This window comes from Taudactylus pleione, unplaced genomic scaffold, assembly GCF_031769625.1.
Source record: "Taudactylus pleione unplaced genomic scaffold, aTauple2 ptg000219l, whole genome shotgun sequence".
NCBI lineage: Eukaryota > Metazoa > Chordata > Amphibia > Anura > Myobatrachidae > Taudactylus > Taudactylus pleione.
The window spans coordinates 195,309-221,722 of record NW_028284621.1 but is presented as its reverse complement, the minus strand read 5'-3'; the positions used below and the strand labels follow the sequence as shown (position 1 = coordinate 221,722).

Sequence of the window (26,414 nt, the reverse complement as noted above, 5' to 3'; positions counted from 1 at the left end):
GTCAAGACCATCGCGACCATCGGGCTTGCGACGAGACCCTTGTGGTATTTTCTCGTGGCCGCAAGCCCCAGAGAGCTTTCGGCTCAAACAGAGCCGAAATCTCTCCCACTGACATCACTCTTGATGTCAGTGGGGCTGCCCCCAAACGGTAGGCGTTCTCATGGGAACGCCTCCGTCTGGGCAGCCACCCCCTGCCCGCCCACCAAAGGGGGCGTGCTGTCACTCAACATCGACAGCACCACCACTTATGTTTATTTGGCATTTTAGCATCCCTCTATCACACATGGGCTATTTCTGAGTTGGGAGCAATGTAAAGAATAAAAGCAAGTACTGTAACTTTGCCCCTGGATAAACCATGCTACACTGCACGGGGTTCAAGTACTAGTATTTCCTAGTTTTGCATGCAGGATAAATACCGGCTGCTTCTGCATGTAGCCCACAGATGCTGGGCAGCTTTATTGTTACACTGCAATTTAGATGTGAGTTTGGACTCGCCCCTCCCAAATCTAATACCCTCTGCACATTGTATATCTGCCCCCCCTGCAGTGCAACATGGTGTTACCCAGGTACAATATTACTTTTGTTTTTTTTCAGAATCAGCCTTGAACTTAGGATAACTCCAATGACCAATGACATCACAATCGTGTTTCACATTCAATTTGTTATTTTTTTTCAAACTGTTATGGTTAATTCACACTTTGGGCCAAATGTAATAGGGTGAGAGTTTAGAAAAGTGAGAGTTTCTGACACTTTTTAAGCTTTGCCAATGTAATAGAGTCCAAAAACAAAGTAACAGAGCGAACTTGCATGTTTTTTTAGACTTAAAAAACTCTCATGATTTAAAATCTCATTCAGATGTTTTCCCATTTTGAAGATAAAACTCAACCAATGTGAGAGTTTACTGCTAAACTCTAACATTTTCTAAACTCTCACCCTATTACATTTGGCCCTTTGTATGTTAGCATGTAAACTGCATTGTGTATTCTACTGTAGAGGAACAATGTACCAGTTATTTTGACAGCAATGATGCAGACGCCCCGCAAGTCTTCTATAAACCCCTACTTAATTATTTCCTTTTCTGTTCCAGGGTACCCAAGGAATGCCGGGATTTGTCGGATCACCCGGCAATGCGGGGCCACCTGTAAGCTGTGTTTTCGAATCATTTGTGATTTCTTGAAAAGGAAATACTTAGGGGCTTGAATATTAATTTCAAAACCAGGCGTTTCTTATCTAATATCATTGTGCCTATAAATACAGCTTCCGAAACTGCCAAAAAATCCTGCAAAGTAACTTTACTCCTTGGGCCATATTCAATATGAGGCAAAAAGTCTGGACTTTTCGCTTGCTGGACTTCTCTCCTCCTTCGCCTGTTTTCCAGGTGGAAAAGTATCGCGCGCGTGCCAGATATTCCCCATATTCAATTTCAAAGGACGCGAAAACGGGAACCGGTAAAACTTGGAGCGGCGAAAAAATTATGGAATTTTCTGGAAATCATTTTAGAACCCCCCTAAAGATGTCCAGACATGAGGATCACTATGGGTACCCCCATTTTTGCATGCAGAAGGGAAGTTGGGTTTTTAAATAGCCGCTGCAGGTGCATAAATGCGGCTTTGAAGAAGGTGATGCAGAAGAGCATTTAGCAATTTATTTTTTTTTGGGGGGGGGGGAAATTACTATGCCCATCAAATGTGGGGTATATGAAAATGGGTGCAAGCATATGTTTAAGTCCCTAAAATGATTTTTCAAGATTCTTCAAAAATGCACCTGCTGCTACTCCCCCAATGAAGAAAACACCTGCCGCATATAAGGGAACCCCTCTGGAATCAATTTAGCTATTTTTGAAGTGTGTTCCTTTTTTTGTTTTTTTAACCCTAAAATATTTTTTTGGGGTGTCCCTATTTTTTAAAAACTTTTTTTGACACACATTGTTTTTAGGGGGCATTCCCAGGGGTGCAAACAAAAAGTATGGTGGTCGCTCACATCAGCTTAATGACATTGCACAGGTGCTTGTAAAGGGCGGGGTTTACACTGAACTACAGAAAAAAAAGGGATTTTCCCTCCAGCATACTGCAGCAAAATCAGCAAAAATTTCTGGAACTTGCATAATAATAGAATTCAGAGGTATTAGTTACATACATTTGCAAATATATGAATAAGCGCCGGGCCAACGTCAAGGCTCCTCTATACCCTCATCCCTAACATTATGGGGTTCACGTCTGAGGCGCAGGGAACCCCAAAAGAATCTAGCCAAGGACCATCCCCAGGGCATCACACAAAAAAGGGAAAAAAGGTGATAGTGAAGTGTAAAGTATAGATGTGTAAAGATAATCAATAAGTGTTAATATAATGAGAACGTTAAAATTACATATATAATAGACAAACAAATATAAAAGTGATAAAAAAATATATATGTGAATTAAGTGGTGATGCCCTGAAAAAGGTCCAGCCAGAGCAACTCCGGGGGCCCAAACGCTCACCCCAAAATAATTGTTGCTACCTAATAGTAGCACCCACTTTGGGTCATATAATTACAAATTAATGTACTGCATGATAACTTATTGATTTATTTTTACACATCTATAATTTACACTTCACTATCACCTTTGTTCCCTTTTTCATGTGATGCCCTGGGGATGGTCCTTGGCTATAAGATTTTTGGGTTCCCTGCACCTTGGACGTGAACCCCATAATGTTAGGGACGCAGGCATAGAGGAGCCTTAACGTTGGCCCGGCGCTTATTCATATATTTGCAAATATATGTAACTAATACCTCTGAATTTCTATTATTATGTAGGATTCAAGTATTTTTGCTGATATTGCTGCAGTGTGAACCCCTAAACCCCAATTCTGCACTTTTTTTCGCCAGCTAAAGGCTGGAGAAAAATTATCCCCATTTTTTGTACACTGCTTTTTTGCATCGATTGAATAGGGGGATAATTCAAACAGACGAAAAGATGAAAAGGACATCATCAGCAATAAATTATCGCCGATAACGACTTTTCACTTCAAACTGAATACTGCCCTTAGTCATTTAAGTCATAGGGACATTCTGATTTTATATATGTCTTTAGGCTGTGTGCACTGGCTCGCTTATAGGCAGTACTGTACATATATTACAGCGAACAAGGCAAACAAAAATACCTCCCCACATAGTTCTCCTTTTGCCCTAATTCTAAATTGAAAGTGGAGCAATTGCTGTACAATGAGATTGATCTGGATGTATTGTATGAAAAAGACATTTAGATCCTGGGGTAAAATAGTTTTTAGAGAACCTTATGGAGCGTCAAACAGGTATTACAGTTGCACAAGCACAGATGTGATTCCCCTACCGCTTTTACACTATACGGTGTGAGACGCATGTCACGACTTAGACTCCGCACCCCGGATAGCTAGTTTCAGACTTCTGCAGTTTAGTGTGGTTTTTTTTGCACTGCTTAGCGACTTTTTCCATTGCAACGGCTCAGTCATATTGATCCCCGGTTTCTTGCCTTTTTTCTCAGATTAGCGTACTTGTCACACGGCTATAGCACGTAGATCCACTAGTGGTGTACAGAATATACATACTATTGTTTTGTGCTTCTTAAAGCACAGACACAAATTCATTAAAAAATACTGAGCGACGGACTCTTATCCCACTTTGATGTGCCACACAAATGTAACTATTTGGTGCAATTTCAGGATACTGTAAGTTATGTCTCTGCAATGCTTGCTAAATATCCTTCCCCATGTATAGGCAAGGTCATCCGCGACAATGGCAGTGTTATTGCCAGCAGTAAACTTGTGATTTATAAGGCAACATCTAACAAAAACCCCTATGGGACAGTATATACCAGCGGTGGCCAACCTGTGGCTCTTGAGCCACATGCTGCTCTTCCATTGTCCTGATGCGGCTGTCCTGCCTGACACTGACTGCTGGAGTGACACATGGAGAGGCTGCTGCTGTGACACATCAGGGGCTGCTGGAGTGACACATGGAGAGGCTGCTGCTGTGACACATCAGGGGTTGCTGGAGTGACACATGGAGAGGCTGCTGCTGTGACACATCAGGGGCTGCTGGAGTGCACATGGAGAGGCTGCTGCTGTGACACATCTGGGGCTGCTGGAGTGACACATGGAGAGGCTGCTGTTGTGACACATCAGGGGCCGCTGGAGTGACACATGGAGAGGCTGCTGTTGTGACACATCAGGGGCTGCTGGAGTGACACATGGAGAGGCTGCTGCTGTGACACATTAAGGGCTGCTGGAGTGACACATGGAGAGGCTGCTGCTGTGACACATCAGGGGCCGCTGGAGTTAGAACCTGTTTTTTCCAATGTATTTTTTGTGGAAGTGGCTTTTTCAGTCTATTTTATTTATGTTTTTTCAATGTTTTTTTATATTGTTCTGGCTTTTACTTTCCCTTTAACAGTTACCTCCACGGTGATTGTGTGCATGCGCTTTTACATACTCCTACAAAAATCAAGGCCACACCCCTTTTTGCATGTGTGCCTACGGTGCACGCATGATCTCGGCTCTTTGACATACCTACAGATATTTTGGGCTCTTTGAATCTGACTGGTTGGCCACCCCTGGTATGTACTCTATAGGTGAAGAAAAACAGCACTAGCTAAAAGCAGAGCCAAAACCTGGCATATTTCTTGCTTTAACAGAACGTTGATTTCTTAACACATCTCCAGGTGTCCCTGCCACATAGTGTACTAGTGGTGAATGAGCGCTCCCATAATACTCAATTGTCTGTTATAGAGCTAATCCTTCTATACACTGCAGACATTGGTGACACTGACACAAAGCACACAGCGAGCGTGTGTGTACAGGGCCATTCACTTGCATTGGTTTTTTCAGCTCTGCATCAACTTTCAGCATCAAATTGCAATATAGGGCTCTAATAACGCACATTAGACACCTATACGCTGCTTAAATCTCCTCGTCTGACCCTAATCTGTTTCATGTCTGTCAGGGACCTGATGGTTTACCTGGAGCAATTGGTTCTTCTGGACCGAAAGGAGAAAGTGTAAGTTGTATATACACCTATATTTGCCCCCCCTGCTCTGCATAAAATCATGCTAAATACAGTCATTATTTTAGTGTGAGAGGGCCTTTTGTGCTTACTGTGTATTAATCGTCTTGATACATTGTAGAATGTTAGGTTTGTTAAAGTGAAACTAAGATGCTACAGTAACTAATTAAAAAAATTACTGTTGAGTTTAGGTTTATTACTAAAATCCTAAATATTCGCATTTAATCATTATTTAATGTCACTTATATGCACTCACACATCTTAGCACAGACATGCTGTGTACTGTTCAAATGATGTCTTTTTTTTTTCTATTTGTGTTAAACAATAACTGGTGGAAAAAATATGTTGCTGTAATAAATCTATACTGTACATTTTGTGATAATTATCATTGAAAGTACAGGTTGAGTCTCCCATATCCAAACTGCTTGGGACCAGCTGTATTTTGGATATCGGAATATTCCGTATTTTGGAATATTTGCATATCATAATGAGATATTTTTTTGAATGGGACCCAAATCTAAACACAGAATGCATTTATGTGTTATATAGACCTTATACACACAGCCTGCAGGTCATTTTATACAATATTTGCAATAATTTTGTGGCTGAAACAAAGTTTGTGTACATGCATGAAATTCATTTATGTTTCAAATACACCTAATACACACAGCCTATAGGTAATTTTATACTTTATTTTTAATAATTTTGTGCCTTAAACAAAGTTTGTGTACATTGACCCATCAAAAAGCAAAAGGGTCACTATCTCAGACATGCTAAAAAATTCTGTATTTTGGAATATTTGGATACGGGAGACTCAAGCTGTAATGTATAGCCTACATCTTTTATCTTCCTATTGTGAAGTTATTAGGCTCTCTATAGCATTGACAGGCAACTGGTGGCGCTCTGTCCTAATTACAGCAGACCGGAGATTCTCCAAGACTCTGGGCACTGCTGCAGTTTCAGGTGTGGGGGGGGGTGGCAGTGCGCACCCCCCCCCCCATGCAGGATATCAGTGCAAAGGGAGCATGGCTGGCACAGGGCACCCAGAGCCCTTGTTACCGCTCTGCCATGAAGTGTACCAGGTTGTCTATCAGTGCTCTAGTGCAGGCCTGGCCAACCTGAAGCTGTTGTGTAACTACAGGTCCCAGCATGCATTAACAGCTGTTTGGTGTGTGGGTATGCAGGGACTCGTAGTTTCACGACAGCTGGAGAGCCACAGGTTAACCAGGCCTGCTCTAGGGGATTATTACACTGTCAGTGACCATGCGTGTTACATTTAGCAGGGTCTGGCATGTTAATGGGATATCCTTTTTTTATATTGATTTTTTTTACTTTTAAACACTATTTAAGTTTGGGGGGCATATTTATTGCCAAACTGATTTTCAATGCGGCTGTGATGTCCTATTTATACCCCAACTCCCAATGCGGTAATGAAAATGTGGAAAACTGCCGCATTTACCATTCTTTAGATGCCAGGACAGAGTTTCCGAAAAAGCATTACCCTGGCGAATGGTTAGAAGCCAAGTGCTAGCTACCAGCTGGTGCACTGCGTATGTGCAGACACTTTGGGTGGTGACAGCAAAGAGAAATGCTCTGATCCCTCTTTGAAATAATAAGCAAAAGAGTTGCCCAATAGGCTACTATGTGCCAATGCCAGCTGAAGATGGCGTTGGATGGCGTTAGCTGTCAGGGCCAAGCTCCAGAATGCAATGGGAAATGGACGGAACTTCTGCTCCACGGGAGCTGTCTGTCCTCCATGGGCTGGCCTTAGGGTGCCTGTGTTACCGTTTGACAAGTGTACCAACCCAGTCAAACACCCCACCTGCCACTGTCCACACGGACTTGCAGACTTGATACCTCCACGGGTGTTTTTTTTGCAGAAGGCTGGGAGGCCGACCATGTATTTATTTATAGGTGGAGCTATCTGCCGTGGTCCCTCCTTATTACATCCAGGGGATACGTACCTTTTCTGGGGGTCCCCCAAAATAGCTGTTTTTAAGGAGATTTCCCATAAAATAACTTTAATAAACATTTCCCTTGAAGGTCTATTTATCAAGCTGTATTTTTATTGGCAAATATGGGGCATTATCGCTGCTTCCTGCTATAAATCAAATGGGTTACGTCAGAGAAATCATTGGTGTCTCATGCTGTCCCTTTCCTTCCAGACCTCGCTGCGCCCCCTTAGCCTGTTATGGGCACAACGGTGTGCTTGTAATTGACCAAACTGTAAAAACCTTAGGGGGAGATATGTCAATACTTGGAGAGAGATAAAGTGGAGAAGTGGCCTATAGCGACCAATCAGCATCTGTCATTCTCCAACACGCTGTGCTAGCAATCTGACAGCAGCTGATTGGTTGTTATGGGCAACTTCTGATGAAATATTGCACAATTTACCCATCTCATTCTACCTGACAAAAATGTGGTATAAAATAGTCCACTCCCCTGATTTGACAAGCCACGCCCATATGACGAAGGCCACTCCCATGTGAGTAAGGCCACGCCCATATGAATAAGGACACACACACACACACATCACAATATGAGGACCTACTACATTCTAGCCTTATGCATATTGTATTTTAGGAATGGGGCTTGAGCTATTGATACCAATATTTTAGAAAATAAGAGTTTTACTGCATAAAATAAAGTTTCTTTTAGAATGGATCTGTCTAACGTACCCTGCGGCATAATCCAATTAAGGATCAAGGAGCGCTATTTTCAATCCAAAGTAAATTGAGCACTTCCAACAAAAGGAAATCACGCGAATGGCCCAACCTAATCTAAATTGTCTCATATCCACTTAATCTAAATAGTTGTGATGAAACATTTCTGCGGTCTAAACCTCACTTTTATTACGACAGCAAAGAACATATTTTATAAAGTCATTATTAATGACTTCTATTTTCAAATAAATTGAAACCTCAATCATGTTTAAATCGTTTTAATATACATTTTTACAAGTAATAATTGGATTGGCCCAGGGGTCAGACCTCAGTGACAACGCTAATTACAAAGTTTCATTTGAAATCAGAATTGGAATCCCCCCTTCTCATGAAGACTGTTAAATGGGAGCAAAATACTGTAAAGTAAGAAAGAAAGGAAATCTAAAATAGCTAGCGCACTTTTGTTAGACAATGGGAAACCTTTAATTATCGATTATAACAAAATATGTAAATAATATCTGTTTAAAATGTATTTATCAGTTATTTATATAGCACACACATATTCTGCAGAGCTTTACAGAGAATATCTTATCATTCACATCAGTCCCAGCACCAGTGGAGCTTACACTCTATATTCCCTATCACATGCTCACACACACATACACACTAGGGTTATGTGTTGGTGCTGGGAGCCAATTAACCTACCAGTATATTTTTGGAATGTGGGAGGAACCTGGAGCACCTGGAGGAAACCTACGCAAGCACAGGGAGAATATACAAACTCCACACAGTTAGGACCGTAGTGGGAATCGAACCCATGACCTCAGTGCTGTTAGGCAGTAACGCTAACCATTACACCGTCTGTGCTGTTATTTAATAATAACATTATCCTTCCCGACCCTTATTACATATTCCCAGCCAGCGCTGCAGTCAGACTGGTCCCTGGGGCACTCCACATTTCCGGGACCCCCTGGAGTGACTAAAACAGGGGTGTGGGCTGCGATGCCACACACCCTTTTTTTGACGGTGCGCGGCGAAGCACTTCAAGCCCACCCACCCCTATCTGCACCGGCCGGGTGTCACAAGAGGTAGGGATGCCACTGCATATTCCCTTCAATCTTATGGCTTTGATACTACTGTACTTGTAGAATGACCCCTCCTCACATGATCCCAGTGGCCATACATTATTATCCCTCCCATCAGAGTGGGTGCCATGTTCCCAGTAGACACTGGCGCAATGGCATCATCATTGTGTATTGTAGCTTCGCCTTCCAGTGTCTACAAGAAATATACCTCCTAAAAGGTGTATCTGGGAAATGCGGCCACATCTAATCATGTCGCAATTATTGGACATTAAGCAAAAATCTATATAAGGACATTTTTGCATTGGCATATCTATAACGGGTGCAGCTTGTGCAGTGCCCACGCCGCACACTCTGGGACCGAATTATATTATATTGATCCTCACCAGAGTCCCGCATCAGCTGGTGCTGCCGACAGAAGTCACGGGGAAAACGGCGCAGTAGCAATTTTCCCGGGCATTTGTGCATGCGCAATAGAGAAGACTACGGAAAACCTAGCCGGGCGCCATGTCCCCGGAGACCTTCAAATGAGCAGTAGACTCTGGCGCAGAGCCAGAGTCTGCTGTGCTGCAGGAGAGCAGGGGGCCGGCATGGAGTCCTGGCTATTTGACGTGACTGAAGCAACAGTAAGAATGAAACACAACTCTGTATACACTTTGTTGTATGGTTTAACCCTATGCACTGCGCTGGCGAGATATATATAATATATTATAATGACATTGGTCGGCCCTCTGAAAACGACGAGAGATGTGCGTGTGCTATGTACAGTCTACTAGAGAATGTATATAACAAACGGTTATAGGCAACTTAGAGTCTATTGTGTACATTTAACTTTCATAAGACAAATTAATATACAGTAGATACTTTGTGAGAATACTGTAAATGCATTCTCCCCCTCCTATTGTGTCTGACATGTTTATATTGTAATACAATGGTTCCCCTGCTAGTTACTTTCACACTTCCCAGACGGTACAGCTTCGCCCCCGCTGTGTACACTGACGGGAGAAAGGTAATTTGCAGAACCAAAAGAGACAAGTTCATAACTGGCTCCTTGTCACTGCGGGAAGCAGCTGAGCCCTGATTGCATCCTAAGACTGAACTAATGTAGCAGCATATTCAGGATGACCTAGGAAGTAAAACTATGTGACAAATGTCTCTGCTACAAGTTTTTTTTTTCTACTGCAACATAAATTTAGAGAAATGATTCCAAAAGTCACAAACAAACTCTGCCAGCCGCCTGTTACATTCTGCATAGTGAATGAGTCAGTGTGAGGTGAGAACACGGGTCTGTGGAATCTCAGTAATTAGCCTTTTCAGTCATCATTTATAAAGTCTGGGTCGCATTAGGATATAGAAACATGGAAACATAGAATTTGACGGCAGATAAGAACCACTTGGCCAATCTGTGTTTGCCCCATTTTTAAACATATTATTACCTCAACCCTTATTGATCCTTACTTCTTCTGAAGGATATCCTTATGTCTATCCCATGCATGTTTAAATTGCTCTACTGTCTCTGATGCGAGACTATTCCACTTGTCCACTACCCTTTCTGTGAAGTAATTTTTCCTCAAATTTCCCCTGAACCTACCCCCCTCCAGTTTCACAATACATCCTCTTGTTCTAATACTTCTCTTTCTTTGAAGAATGTCTCCTTCCATTACCTTGTTAAAACCCTTTATATATCTGAACGTTTCTATCATGTCCCCCCTTTCCCTTCTCTGCTCCAAACTATACATATTAAGATCTTTTAGTCTTTCCTGGTACGTTTTGTGGTGTAGACCTTGCACCATTTTAGTTGCCCTTCTTTGTACAGTCACTAATGTATTAATATCCTTCTGGAGATATGGCCTCCAGAACTGAACACAGTATTGGAGATGAGGACATACCAATGACCTATACAGTGGTATTATCACTTCTTTCTAAATATGCTTTATTTCCACCATAAGGCATCAGGAACTGGGACAGGGCATCCGGGAAAGCCCTGTCCGGACTAAAGGTTAGAAGGACGAAGGGTTAGAAGCGTAGTGATAGCTGCGTTAGGACCAGGCCGGCCTAGTATGCATGCGTAACTGTCAGGCTGCGCTTGCGTGAGTCCTGATTGGAGGGAGGGATCCGGAGGATCCCTTTCCGAAAAAAAAACATGTGCTACAGTAGCCACAGGCTACAATGGGATAACATCATCTGAAGATGCTGTTACATTACAGGGCCAAGCTCCAGAATGCTTAGCTTTACCGAACGTAGTAAATCTGACAATTCAGCAGCCCCACAGAGAAACGGGGCTGATTTTGCAATCTAAAAGGGGGAGCGCAGCAAGTGGCTGTTTTGGGGTGATATCCTGCAAATTTTCCTTGATATGCCCCTAAATATAATACTGCGTCCTTTTACTTTTACAGACTCCAGTTACCTACTGACATAGGGCTTCATTTATGAATGACACTAAAAAAGGGATATGTACTTTGTACAGTATTTAGCAAGCAGTGGTATGCTTAGCTTACTGCTGTTTATTACCGTAGTACCACTAATGCCATCTAATGGGGACCTTAAGCTTTACGGTCCCCATTGTCACTAATAAGGACCCAGCAAAGTCAGGTTGAACCACAATCCGCATTAGTCATTTGTCCGTCGCCGGCAGTGTTAGAATGGCGGCAACACCAGAAAATGCCGCATAGGAGGAGGAATCTGCTGGACCTCACTGGACAGGTAAGTATGTTAAATACAGGTGGTACTACTGTAGTGTGATTATTAAGTGGAGCCCATAGTTAGAAAACACTGAGAAACAAACTTGTGCTTCCTTCAGACGATTATACCCATTTCTTTTCTCATTTATCCAAGACCTTGGCAGAATTTTTGGAGTTGTCTGAGGAAGAGAGTTACACTTCAGTTCTGAGGAAGAGAGTTACACCTCAGTTCTGAGGAAGAGAGTTACACCTCAGTTCTGAGGAAGAGAGTTACACCTCAGTTCTGAGGAAGAGAGTTACACCTCAGTTCTGAGGAAGAGCGTTACACCTCAGTTCTGAGGAAGAGCGTTACACCTCGGTTCTGAGGAAGAGCGTTACACCTCAGTTCTGAGGAAGAGAACGTTACACCTCAGTTCTGAGGAAGAGAACGTTACACCTCAGTTCTGAGGAAGAGAGTTACACCTCAGTTCTGAGGAAGAGCGTTACACCTCAGTTCTGAGGAAGAGCGTTACACCTCAGTTCTGAGGAAGAGCGTTACACCTCAGTTCTGAGGAAGAGCGTTACACCTCAGTTCTGAGGAAGAGAGTTACACCTCAGTTCTGAGGAAGAGAGTTACACCTCAGTTCTGAGGAAGAGAGTTACACCTCAGTTCTATAGAAGAGAGTTACACCTCAGTTCTGAGGAAAAGAGTTACACCTCAGTTCTGAGGAAGAGAGTTACACCTCAGTTCTGAGGAAGAGAGTTACACCTCAGTTCTGAGGAAGAGAGTTACACCTCAGTTCTGAGGAAGAGAGTTACACCTCAGTTCTGAGGAAGAGAGTTACACCTCAGTTCTGAGGAAGAGAGTTACACCTCAGTTCTGAGGAAGAGAGTTACACCTCAGTTCTGAGGAAGAGAGTTACACCTCAGTTTTGAGGAAGAGAGTTACACCTCAGTTTTGAGGAAGAGAGTTACACCTCAGTTCTGAGGAAGAGAGTTACACCTCAGTTCTGAGGAAGAGAGTTTGCACCTCAGTTCTGAGGAAGAGAGTTTGCACCTCAGTTCTGAGGAAAAGAGTTACACCTCAGTTCTGAGGAAGAGAGTTACACCTCAGTTCTGAGGAAGTGAGTTACACCTCAGTTCATTAGTCTACCTGCACTTCTTTGGCAGGAAATCAGAGAACACAGAGTAAACCCATGTGCACACATGGAGAACATACAAACTGTATAGGTGTAAGTGGGGTGCAGTGAGTGTTGCCGGTGATCCGGTGGCTTACCTTACGCCGCACCCCCCCACGTTCAGGTTGTTAGGTGACCGTCAGCCCTGGTATGCTGTTCGTTCACAAACACGAAGGAGGAGGTCTTGAAGGAAGGAAAGGAGGTGAGAACTATCCTCCTCAAGCCACCCCAACATGCCCTGCCAAACCGAGAATCACCCCAATGAGAGGAGGAATTCAGGATAAAGTGAAGATCATCATTGGCTCTTTTGGCCTCAGATTCCGAGTTTCACCTATAGGTACTCATGCACCAGGAGAAGACTCGACCTTGGACCCGAGCGCAAGGTCAACTGTACACCCTGAAGGAAGATAGCCAGAAAGGGAATAGACAGACACAGAGGTTCTCACCAGTGGTACTCTCGGGCTTCGTCCCGCTTGATCCCACACAGGTCCCTGTAGGGAGAGAAGAATAACGCCGTGCAGTGCCCTATCCGTATCTAACAGTGTGTCACACTATTGCTCTAACTAAAGTCTGTATTAACAACGGTCCTAACTCACTGGCCCGACAAGTTATATGTGTAGTGTAACAAAACCTACGAAATGCAACAAATACTGTAGCAAGTGCTAAATACATTTTCCCTGCACAGCACAATAAGCATAACCAGGGCCGAAGCGGCGCTGCGCACTGGGAGGGGAGCGCTGTGAGCCTCTGAGCCCAACGCACAGCCAATGGGGGGCGTGATCAGTGTGATCGCTCCCCCCATAGGCATAGGAGACTACTCCAGCTGCTGCTTAGCAGCTGCGAGCAGTCTCCCACTGCAGCCCAGCACGCAGCAGCGTGTGCTGGGATGCTGAGATGTAGAAGGGATGGGGGGCGTGCCGGACCCTACCCGCTCCTCCCCCCCCCCTCTCGTCGCGCCTGAGCATAACAGGGACAGTTATACCATTCAAAAGTGACTAAAGACGATTTAATCCTTTAATCATATAGAATGTGGTAAAGCACTTCTAATGTGTAACCAAGGCAGCTTTCTTAAACAAAATAAATTGTCTTAAATTATGTGTGGTACCAGAAAGCGGCTACATTTAGTGTAATAAATACAATAAATATGCCTAAAATTATAGCAAATAAATAAATAAAATAAAAATACATTAAAAAAGTAATAAATAAATAAAATATATAAATTAAAAAAAATAATAAATTAAAAATAAATAAATATATATATATATAATAAATTTATAATAAAAATGGATCTGCAGCGTGTAATAAGTTAATAGGGCATTCATAAAATGCACACTTAAAAAATGTTTATAGCCCCTTTTGTATGAATGTGGTGATTAACCTCTCAGGTTCCGGCACTATAAGTACTGAAAAACTTTCCCTGTCTTACCCTACTGAGTGATCTTCTGTTCACAGTCAGTGCAGCTAGCCGACGTGCTGTCAGCAGTGTTTTTGGCAAGCGGCTGCACGATCAGTCCAGGGGAGTCTCCACGAGAGAGTAAAATCACTGTTGCTGGGTGCCTTCCTTCACCAACATGTTTCATTACAATGAAACAGTGATTTTACTCTCACGTGGAGCCTAGCACCCAGGTCACCCAAACCTAACTGGGGCACTATTGATCTACAGGCCCTAGTGCCCTCTACAGAGCCGAGGTCTAGTGCCCGCCTAATTCCCCACAGGCCTAGTGCCTGACTGAGCCATGGGCCTAGTGCCAACTACCCTGCTGGTCCAGTGGAAATTACAAACAGGTGGTGGTACGGGCCGCCGACCCGTATCGCTGGAAGAGGCTGCAGGGTGGTGCTTCGTTAAGCACTTTGCATCCCACCACAGCAATCCTCTCTGGTCCTCAGTCAAAGCTCCAGCTGCCGCCATCCTCAAGGCTCAGCTGTCGCATTTCCGTCTTCAATGGCCGCGCATCGTTGTCTTCTGGCTTGATCCCGCTGTCTTCTGGCTTCTTCTGCGGCCGCTAGAACTCTTTCAGGGAGATCCTTTTTCTTCTCTCTCCGCCGATGGACTGAGCTCTCCTGCCTGGCAGCATTTAATATAAGACGCCATTGGTGGGCAGGGCTATGACATGGTGAGCCCTGATTGGCTCACCGCGGCCGCTTCCTATTGGCTGCCAGTCCGCAGTTGGAGCCAAGCTTGCCTAAATGCTGGACTGGCGCTGGGAGCCAACAGTCGGTCCCAGCGCCGGACTCCTGCCGCGCCCACACTTCCGTTGCTTGGAGGGACCGGGCGGTCCCAGCACCAGATACCCTCCTCTAACGCTGGGATCAGTCCCAGTGTCATCCCCCAAGGCAAAAGGGGTCCAGGGCAGCTTTTAACACAGGGATAGTTCCCAGGTTGGAATCTGACCCATGGCCCCAGTGCTATGAAGCAATAATGCTAACCACTGTGCCACCATACCCCCACCCTGCCCCCCCAAAATAAAAATCCAAAAACTTCCAACATGATCTTCCAAAAATATTAACTGGATGTCCCTTTTTATTAGCTGATATCAGTCCATGCTGTTTTATTACTGAAGAATAAAATTGGGATGGGAACGGCAACCCGGCGGTCAGAATCCCGACACTGGCATCTCGAAAGGGTTAGAGTACCGACACTTGTTGGACAGTATTCTAACCCTCCCCCTCTCCCTACCCTAACCCTTCCTCCCCGGTGCCTGACCCTAACCTCCCCCCCTAGTGCCTAAATTTGACCTCCCCCTCCCTGCATCCTAAAACTAAACCTCCTCCCTTAGTGCCAAACCTTAACCCTCCCCCTAGTGCTTAACCTAAACCCTAATGCTAACCCTCCCCCCAACCCCGCTACTTACCTTTGGGATTCCGGCAGCCAGGATATTGACCGCATCTCGAATAAAACTTATAGCAGCTAGCTATATTTGTGTATCATATAAAATGAGAAGTGAATGTGGGTGGGGCCTATTTCTGGAGTACAGAAGGACATGTAGAAAGATTAGAATAACCCGATAGTGTTTCTTAGCATTGGTAAACTCTTCCTACACTCTGAGACCGCAGTACTTTTGATTTTTTTTGTATTAACTCACCAATGTCGTTACTTTTTGTTTTGTTTGTGCTTTTATTTTGCACCGTTCATGGTTGAGTGTTTAGTTTTTAATGATACAGTAACATGAGTATATATGTTTATTTCAGGGGAAGGAGGGTCCTCTAGGACCACAAGGACCATCTGGGCTACCAGGACTGCCGGTAAGTATCACCCCAGAAATAAAAGTGTTGGCTAAAAACAAGTTTTGATAATTACTGTAAATCAGCGCTTCTCAACTCCAGTCCTCAACAGGTCATTTTTTCCAGATTTCTTTAATCATGCACAGGTGAGTTATACTGTTTTGCTGGGTCAGTAATAATCTCACCTGTTTCCACGCATATAAATCCTGATAACATGAACTGTTGAGGGTACTTGAGGACTGGAGTTTAGAACCTCTGCCATAGCAATATCTAATAGATAGTGATACAGTACCTGTATGTGACTGGAGACACCTCATCTGCAATATCCATAATCTACCATAATCCATAAACGACTGTGGTAAAAAATGTGGTTTTGTCTTTTTTTTGGTCACTTTCCTGGTCCAATTTAGCAGAGAGAGCAAATGTCTGATTGGTTGCTGTCATGTCTCCTTTTCTGTGGAACACTTTTGATAAGTTGCTCCAAGGAGTTGGGGTTTGGTTGTACTAAGTATCGCATACATGATGTGGTACATCCCGCCTCTTATCGGGTACAAACCGTGGTTGATTACCGCAGTATGTACTTAGAAGTCTGATTTATATTGCAAAGGACAACTCTCCTGATAAGAGCTGTACTTTGCAATGTCCTAGGATAGAGGGACTTCTCACGTCCTTCTGCGCATTCAGGGGGCATCCTGATAAGAAGGCCATAGGCTTCTATTGGGTAACGCCAAGAGGCATTCCCCACCGGGACAATGTATTTAAATATGGGAAATGTGGTAAAACCTCCAAAAAACTAAATTTTGGGGGTTTTCCCATATTTTTCACTTTAGTAGATCCCGTTCTTAGGGGCCTATTCATCATCGAACTCGCAGCGGGGGAAAACTATAGCTCAGGTGTGGGGACAGCTGCTCCAAAAAGCAGCTGTCTTCTCGGTTAGTATCGCAGCTCTTCCCTGTCGTCCCAGCTACGCATGCGTGACCCGAGGCCATGTATGCGCAAAGCCGCTGGGGAGGTAGTGAGGAGGCGGTAGAGGGATCCCTCTTTACATCCCCGGAATTCCTTCCCATAGGATGGAGCGGGAATCCGAGAACAAGCACCGTCTGAAGATGACGTTTGTTCTCGGATGCAAACTCCGAAAACTTTCAGTTTTCGGAGTTTGCTGAATATCGGGGGGTCCATTTGGGACCCCTGATGATGAATAGCCCGGAAGCTAGCATTTGCACATGGTTACCGGCCCATTTATCGATGATGAATAGGCCACCTAACGCGTCTGCAATACAGGAGAGAATAGTGCTGAACGCTGCCTTACGTGCAAAGAATAAATCACAAGCACATTTTCAGTATTGCTCCTTATTGTATATTTTAAATTGTATCTAATATAAAACACTTTGGGTCTGATCATGAGCCGCACGCAATGCTAATATTCGCGTAAAGGTTGATGTTTTTTCAAGCAGGCATGCCTCTGTGTCACTAAATAGTCGCACAGCGCATGCGCTCCCCACGGTGGCTACGCACAGAGGCGCAGTAGTGATTGAGACGCACAGTATCTGTAGTGTCTTGGTAATGAGCCGATTATTCCTGGTAGGTGGCTATTCAGACGTGCGGAGATGGTCCGCCTTATGGGCGAGTTATGGGCGCATCGCAGACATATCACAGAGCTGTCTGCATACTCGGGAACTTAATCACTTACATTGGAGGCCATACCCTGATGGAGATTGTGCACCTAACCTGGGGCTGGTGCAAATTTGGATGGTGCGTCCGGTGGTGGCATCTATAGATGCACCAAGCGGTATGTGAGCATCCGAAGACGCTGGCAGTGGGAGTCTCAGGATCTCATTCAGAGTCGGTCGTTGCGGCCGCACGGTCGTACACCACCGATGTTCGCTGAACTGCGCATGCGTAAAGTTCACAATGCGCATGCGCAAGCTTGCTGCTACGATCAGAAATTTCTCTCTCCTTAAGCACAGCCAGGTCGGTAGTTAGAGTGACAGATTGAGGCGTTTGTGGGTGGTAACAGGGAAAGGTGCTTGAAAACGGGGGAGTGGAGATCTGAACGCAGGCGTGCCTAATTATGCGAACGGCGTTTTATGGGAGTGCATACGGTTTATGAGAGTGTATAAATAACAAAGTAGTGTCATGGCACACGTGACATGGGTGGTTTTTACACTGACATGATCGTATAGCTTAAGAGAGGGTATAGTCAACCTTAAGCTCTACGACCAGTTCCGATGGTTCTCGATGGTCTCGATTAATCCTTATATGCCCGGAGATGACGTGTAATGCGTACGAGAAGGGGGCGTATTTTTTGTCTTCCGGCCGCTTCCTCCCCTTGGTCGGCCAGCTACCGATCCGAACTTAGGGACGCAACTTGCGAGGGAATAATTTGCATATCCAGCCCCTTTTCCCGTACGACCGTGCGGCCGCAATGACCGACTCTGAATGAGGTCCTCAGTCCCTGCACATTCATATGCACAGATGTGCACCAGGGAAGGGCTAGTAGTGGTTTTAGCATAAAGTCGCAGATACAAGACTGGGCGCTGCAGCGTCAGACTGCGAATGAGGCCCTTTATATAGTTTTATTATGAATTTATTTGTTATGGATAATTATATACAGAGCGTTAGTTATCCCCAAATAAGTAAGCCTGGGATAACGTCATCTCTGTGTGGGGTGTGTATCGCAAATCAATACACACACCTGCCCAAGAGTGTATAGTCCGGTATCATGCTATAATCAGTGGTATATATTCCATAGGCAGCAGTGACTGTAATGCGGTGTATATGAGTAATTGTGTCAGTTACGTACATTCTGTAAGTGCTGTGACTCTCGTTCCATGCTGTATTTTATCTCCACTTTGTCACAGGGCATCGCTGGAAAAGATGGAAAGGACGGGAAGCCGGGCGCCCCAGGAGAAGCAGTATGTCTTTTTTATTAAGTAACACCGCACTGGCAGGCGTATTAACAAACACTTGGGTTGATTTATAGAACCAGTCGAAATGTCACCCCTCTACTGTGTTCCCATTAGTTCGACATTCACACACCTGGGATTGCTGGGGCTGGCTGTGCTGCTCGGTTACAGGAGAATTACTGCAGGATACTGTGTAATAGCAAATATATATTTCTTCTATGTACAGTATATATATGTGCTGGCCCTTAACATTAGAACATTAAATAGAAATAGTTCTGATGAGTCGGATGTAAGAGCCCTTTCCTCTTTAGTACACTTCCCGTTTGGGTGGCAGCTTATCCTTCAATATACTGATTAGGTGCATCAGTCAGGAAAATCGAAAATGGTAGAGAAAGGACATTTATGTATATGATATTGCTCGTACCATAAAGAATAATGAGTGATGTTTATCTGTCAAAGGATTCTGGGATTAGTAAATACCTTACAATGGTCCGCCTGGCATGTGTCTCATTTGGACATGGATGATGTCATCACTGTTCCGGTTCCGGTATATCAATACAATATGAAAGAAAACACTTACAATAGTGTAATAAGATCAGAGATGGTGGGACAGGCAGTGGGACAGAGTGCTAATAAAGTGCCCGGTGTTGTTATAGACGACAAGTCTGCGTAGTGCATACCAAATGGTATTTCTTTACAGCTTTCCTGTGTTATCTTTTATATATAGCTGCCGCCTTAGTACTAGGTCCGGTGTGACTATCAAACACATGTACAATAGATGACATCATCGTGTTCTCAGGACCCCAGTATTGCCGCATATCGTCACCATAGTGTAAAACTGCACAGCTATGGGTTAAGTGGTATGGATAAAATGCAAATATAATAGATAAAGGGCCGGGTTTAACACCCAGAAGTCCCTCTGCCGTCCATCTGTGCATGCATAGAAGGCCGTGGGCCGCTGGGGGGGTGATGGGAGGGATCCGGAGGGATCCCTCCCAAGGAAGAGCATTCCAATAAGAAGCCCATAGGCTCCTATAGGGTAACACCACCTGAAGGTGGCGTTACCCATCGGGACGAAGCACTGGCGCTTTGTGCATATGGGGAATGTGGTAAAACCCCCGAAAACACCATTTTTAAGGGTTCTATCGCATTTTCACCCTTAGTACATCCCGCCCAAAGTGTTTTGTGTTGTGTTAGCAGTAATATCTGCGTACCAGATAGTAAAGCTTTAAGTGAGAAGGTTGGTTAAGTAAGTAAGAAAGTTGGGACCCTACGCGTTTCGTTCCATCTGGGGACTTCAGAGTTTCTTTTCTCTCTGCATGCCATTTCGACAATTTGTCCACCAACTCAATTCAAGGTAGACACTCACTTTGTGGTGCTCAGAACTGGAATCTGCTCCTAGCTTTGTGCTTCTACGTACCTGTCTCTTTTGCACAAATAAATAAGCCTTGCAGGCTCTCTCTTCTGTGGTTCTTAAATGAGCTGATTTCTTCCCTTCCCTCTGTCAGTGCTCTTATTAATTCACGGAGTGCACTGGAGCACAGGACGGGGTTATTTATCAGGGATCCATGAATGAAGTCACCCAACACAACCACCTCCAGGAGTTATTGATTGAGAATTTCTCCTGCCTTACATACTGAAGCCGTCTCTGGCATTCGGCTTCGTTGTGGGTTTGAATCTAAAAACTCTTGATAAATAATTCTCATATTATTTATTTTACACCGAGCAGCTTTCATGCGGAGCGGGCAGTGACCGGCATATTATTAGCAATGGTCTGGAAATAATCATTTGCATTTGAAGACCAGAATGTGGTGGGATATGCCCCATGGAGTTGTGTGCAGGGTTGTGCTGCATTCTAATTACCTGCGTCTCCGTCTGTCCTCGTCCTCCTTTACTTACTTACCAAGCAGCCTCATCCCTAATGTCAGCGGCACTAGATGAAAAGTTTAAATATTCTGCATGTTGTTCAGTAATGTAAAACAGTTTACAGATTTGGGTGAACCATGATCACGGTATGCAGTCGGGAAACCGGCTACCTTAATACTGAGAGCTGGCTTCCCGGCTGCTTTATCCCGGCGTGGGATAAAAGACTGGCATCTATATCTAGACGCCTGTCTTTTACCCGGTGCCGGAGACCGGCGCCCGGCATCCCGATCGAAGGGATGCTGGGCGCTGCGAGCAGACAGCCGCGGGGGGGAGGGTTAGGTTTAGGGCACCCGGGGGGGACTTAGGGATATGGCACCCCCACCCAGGAGGGTTAGGCTAGGGGAAGGGGGGTTAGGGTTTGGCACCCCCCCGGGGGATTTAGGTTTAGGCAATGGGAAGGGGGGGTTAGGGTTAGGCACATAGAGGGGGGATTAGGGTTAAGCACTTGGGGGGGAGGTTAGGGTTAGACACCCCTAAGGAGGGTTAGGTTAGTTTATACTTACCTTAGGGACGATCAGGATTTCCAGCGCTGTCAGGCTTCCGCTGCCGGGCTCTGCTGATCTGTCGGGCTGCTGCTGCCGGGAATCGAACTGCCGGACAGTTTTACTTTTGAAGTACTATGGACAGGTGCAGATTTAGGGGTCAAGGCTCCCCCAGGCACTACAGTATTGGCCGCCCCTCTCCCACCACCACACAGTTATATAATTTTCATTGTATGGTCATGAGCCATTAGCTATGACATTTCATTCTGTTTTTGATTATGTATACATCAGTGACGTGCGGTGAGGTACTGTAAATGGCTGGGGAGGCACTGGCTAGTATCAGAGCCAGATTTAAAGATACATGTACAAAGCTGCAGCAGTAAATAGTGCTGGAAATTTGGTGAGTTTTGATCAGGGATGTATGTAGACAGGGGAGGCAGTGCCTCACCTGCCATCAGTGTTGGACTGGGACAAGAAGGGGGAATGCAGTTCTAGGGCCCCATGCTTAAGGGTTGTGGTCTCCCACCAGTGGGGGTGAGGCCAGCCACCACAGATTCATGGCTCACCAATAGGCAACACTTGGTGTAGTTTCTATAAAAGGGAACCAAGCCCCCAAGCTGATCAGTGGTCCTGCTCCACCAGGTGACTGACTGTCTAGTAGAGTAACAGTCTATAATTTGAGGTCTGAAACCTGACACCTAGTGGAGGGCGGTTGGCCCACAGGCAGTGGGGCCCACCAGGGATTTCCCCTGTACCCATGTGGGCCAGTCCAACCCAGCCTGCCATACACTTTTCACTCCGGAGTTTTGACTATAAAAATGATTAGAATAATACAAAGAAGATAAGTATAATATTTTGTTTCATTTTTTCTTATAGTTTTTATAGTAAAAACTGTGGAGTATACCTAAGTATGACAGGGAAGGCTCTGCCTCACCTGACCGCACGTCACTGTAGTATACATAGTTACTAAGTAGGGCAGTATACAGGGGCAGTCTGCACGTCTTACCCACCCACACTCCACTCAAGATGGCATAGGGCACAGTACAGTGGTAATGTTTTTTTACCATCATTCTGAAATTTCCCAGTTACAACAAAATAAGCATCCGAGTGCCACCACAGGATATGGCGCCCCTAGGCACTTGTCTCCTGTGCCTAATTGGAAAATTTACCAATGAAAGTGGACTGGAGTTAAAATGTGAATACATTTTGTACTAGATGTTTTCAGGCTAAGTGAAGGCATTAATATTACTACTGTCGTATTTTATCATTTTCGTTATGCTCATATTTTATTTTTTATTATTAAAATGTATTGTTTAACTTTTTATTATGCAGTTTTAAGTTTTTTCATTTTATCTTTCCATTTACATAAATATTAATCCACTTATACTCTATTTCTATGTTACTAATATATACTCTTTTCTGTAGGGGAAACCAGGAGAAATTGGTTCACCAGGCAGGGAAGGGACTCAAGGCCTGCCGGTAAGTATGCTGCCATTATGGGAAACAGGGACAACTGTATAATTAGGATACAATAAAAAATACCATAGTCAGTCAAGGAGCAACGGAACAGTATTCCTGAGGGGTAAGAGGGCCGTAGTCTATATACTATGCTAATAAGCCACACCAGTGCATTTATACTATATACAGAGGTCTGTTGAGATATTGAGGGTAATGTACATCGTTCATAGGTGCAGACATGACGGGTTGGGTATGATATTCCGACGGGTTTCGGCAGTCGGCATCCCGTCCGTCGGTCAATTGACCGCATCCTGCCATGACAACCAATCCGATACATGCTTTCATTGGACAACCTGCACTAGTTTATATACAAGCTACAAGTATTTGCTGCTTGATTGCTCTGGGTTACTGCACATTAGAGTACTATTAGTAAATAAAAATAAAAACATATATTTTTTTAATAAGATTGTGATCCGCGAATGCTCTTCTTTATTGTGCATATGGTTTCAGCTTTCTGTTCAATCTTTCTAAAAAATATTATATATATATATATATATATATATACACCAACGTAAGGCGGCACTCGTGGGATTTATCAGAAAACTGAGTCATCAACACATTGTGTTGTTGACTCATTTTTGCTGATAAATCCCACAAGTGCCGCCTTACGTTGGTATATGCATTTTGACATTTGAGTGGCCCTAGGAGGGCACCAGGGTTAAAGTGTTTTTTCTTTGAGTGGAGTGCCAGCATTGTTGCATATATATATGTATATCTATATATATATATATATATCTATATATATATATATATATATATATATATGTATGTATTAACAGCTTCTTATATAGCGCAGCAAATTCTGTTGCGGTTTACAATTTGAATTGACATTATACTGGGTTGTAAAAGACACTCATACATAAAATACATACATAAGGGTAAGAGGGCCCCGCTCGCAAGTTTACAATCTATAGTATATATACAAAAGCATACGGTACGTACTGTATAATATTTATTTCATTATACATTTGGCCTGTTTTTTTTTCTCTCTCCTTGGGAAATATATAATTTCTGGACGTGAGGCAATAGACCCATTCATTTTAAAAAACAAGACCTAAACTCATTATTATTTACAGTAATCGAGGGTTTTTAGTGCTGTCTTTTTGATAACGTCAGTAAAAGGTGCTTGATACACAGAGACCTCTCCATGGTCAAACATTTGCAGGTAAAAGCAGGGGACACTTGACGTCAGCAGTAGAGGCGTTATCTCTGCTGGTAATGCCTGACATGCGTAGGATGAAGCATAATGAACTTGTTTTCGTCAGCAATACAGTCCTTAACATGAAGCCCCCATCACAGATCTAAAGTGGAAATGAGTATGAAGAACTGCTGCACTTTGCAACCAAAGTTCCAAAGAAAAGGTCATCACCGATGTACTAGTCTCAAATATGGTTAAATCAGTTGCAACCTAAACCCCGTTCTACCTGCGCAAAAAAACCTCCATAATAAATAAAAACCCTTTCAGCTCCAGCATAGTCCTGAAAATGATTAATGTTTTTTACTGAACTCAGTCCTCGCAGTTTCCAAATCACTTTATCTTTTGCTTTCCATTAAAAATAACGTTTACTGGCTCAGAAAAGACGGTTTATCATCCATTATCAGATGCTCCTAGTTATTTCCAGGGAAGCTTCATAGACATTGCACGCACAAATCTCCCAAAATGTCATCATGGATTTCTCTGGCTGACAAACACATCTCTATTACATTATCGCTTGTGACGTGTTGCAGAAAAGTGTTAAAAAACTATAAGGTTTGTCAGCCAAAAATGCTCCAGCTTCCAAAAGCTCTATGGCCCTCATTCAGAGCCGCACGTTAACAACAGTACGCTCGCTGCGTTCCGATGTTGACTAACCGCGCATGCGTCGGTGTTACACTGCGCATGTGCGTACGGCAGATTGCGATTTTTTTTTCTCTCGTTCCTAAAATAGCGTACAGGAAGTGACATGTCAAATGTGATTGACAGAACAGGGCGTTTTTGGGTGTTGACGGGGGTGGAGATGAAAAAACGCAGGCGTGGCGAGGCGTTTTTGGGGCGTACATACATTAGCAGATGCGAACGTCAAATGTGTTCGGACCGTCTCATACGTCACTGGAACATCCGCTTTCCCTTCAAAATGCTCGCACAGCTTAGGGTCAGGATTACTCGACCACATTGGCGATGGCCTTCTCCTCCGTCCCGGGACTCAAGGATGGTGCTGCGATTAATCGCGGCTGGTCAGTAAAGTAATTAGTGTTGGATTGAAAACCGGCTTGGTATGTGTTTGGAAAGCAGTTTATTGGGATAGCACAAAAGCGTACGCAGGTGGAAATCAGAGCTGCTAATGTCATGATTACACAATCAATTAGCGTACATTTTTGGTGTTTTATTTTGGCCACAATTTGTTGGTTATGGCCTATTGTAACAATAATGTCATCATGTTTTAATTAGCTCCCCTTTTTTTTGGTTTACTGTGGAATTTGCATCGCTATGTGATTTTTAAAACGTTCCTTAAAGAGGCCTTTTTTTTTTTTTTAAGAGGGTCAGTTTTTGCCTTTAGGGCCAGGATTAAATGTAACCCATTTGTACAATAATGTCACAATACAATGTCAGTTTTTAGTTTAAAATTTATTGTTTAAACACAAACAAATTGGCCTAATATTTTGTTGCCTTTTTTTTGTGGCAAAGATATTTGTTAAAAAAAAAAAAAAAGCCATAACTGGTAACATAAACGTAAATACCAAATTTAAAAAAATTTCACAAGAAAGGAGAGGGAAGTTTTGACCAGAAAGGAATATGAGCCAAGCACAGAAGGAGTGTGGGAAAAGTCGCCATTGCTGTCACCGTTTTCTCGCCCGTTTGGCTGGGTGAGGGTGGGCGCCAGACCGGGTCCGGGATGCCATCGGGCTGGCCTGTCCAGAGGCAGATGTTGTGGCCTCTGGACTAGGCACAGGGCTAGGCACATTTGGAGGATTGGCTGATGTTGTGCCAGAGGTGGAGGATCCGGATGTTCCGGCAGGAAGGGAGGTCGGCTCCACCATGTGCTGGCGAACGAGCTGCTCCAGGGCATCGGCGATGCGGATGTTGGCCCTGGTATTTTCCGCCAGGGCCTGAGCAATGGTCACGTTGGCCGCAGCATTTTTCTCCAGGGCCTCAGCCACCCGTATCAGACTGGCGTCCATCCTCTGCAGAATCTCCGTATGGAAATCCGATTTAAAATTGAGTTCTGTGAGGAGGCCCACTGCCTGCGAGGGGGCATGCCCTGGACTGGCTTCTGCAGGGTCCTCAGCCGGATGTACTGGTTCCTCCCCTGCAGAGCCAGCAGAAATTCTGCGGCCAAGGCTCCCCTCTGGAGCAGACTCATCCGCCTCTGTCTCTGTTAGGAAAAATGCAAAAAGACTCACATTAGAATCTACATATTGGCACAATAGCATTTCAGAGTTGGTGACATCACAAGACTTACCTTGGCCAACATGAGGAGCCGCAAAGTCTGGCATGTCCGTATCCATGTTGGACACGCCAAACACCTCCACAGCCTGCACACACCCCTGTGCCAGCTCTTCTAAGTCTGTCAACTCCAATGACACAGGGGCGGGACCCCCACCTGTCCCCCTTGCATGCCTAGCCCTGTCGGCAAGTTTTTGCTTGAGACGATATTTGAAGTCTGCCCATCTGTGGAATGAAATTGGAACCATTATCCTTTTTTTTACAATGGGGTTTGTTTATAGGATGGGAAAGTGTTTACTTACCGCCGTTTGACATCCCGGGCTAGACGGACATAAT

The 26,414-nt window shown here is 44.2% G+C and overlaps 1 protein-coding gene across 1 annotated transcript in view; it reads left to right on the top strand.

Moving 5' to 3' along the window:
• Nucleotides 1–26,414, top strand: part of COL22A1 (collagen type XXII alpha 1 chain) — a 442,369-nt gene that overhangs the window by 371,840 nt on the left and 44,115 nt on the right. Inside the window, exons 49-53 of the mRNA XM_088478826.1 lie at nt 1,088–1,141; nt 4,958–5,011; nt 15,790–15,843; nt 18,684–18,737; nt 22,562–22,615. Of these exons, the coding sequence (XP_088334952.1) occupies nt 1,088–1,141; nt 4,958–5,011; nt 15,790–15,843; nt 18,684–18,737; nt 22,562–22,615 (270 nt within the window). The remainder of the gene's footprint in view (nt 1–1,087; nt 1,142–4,957; nt 5,012–15,789; nt 15,844–18,683; nt 18,738–22,561; nt 22,616–26,414) is intronic.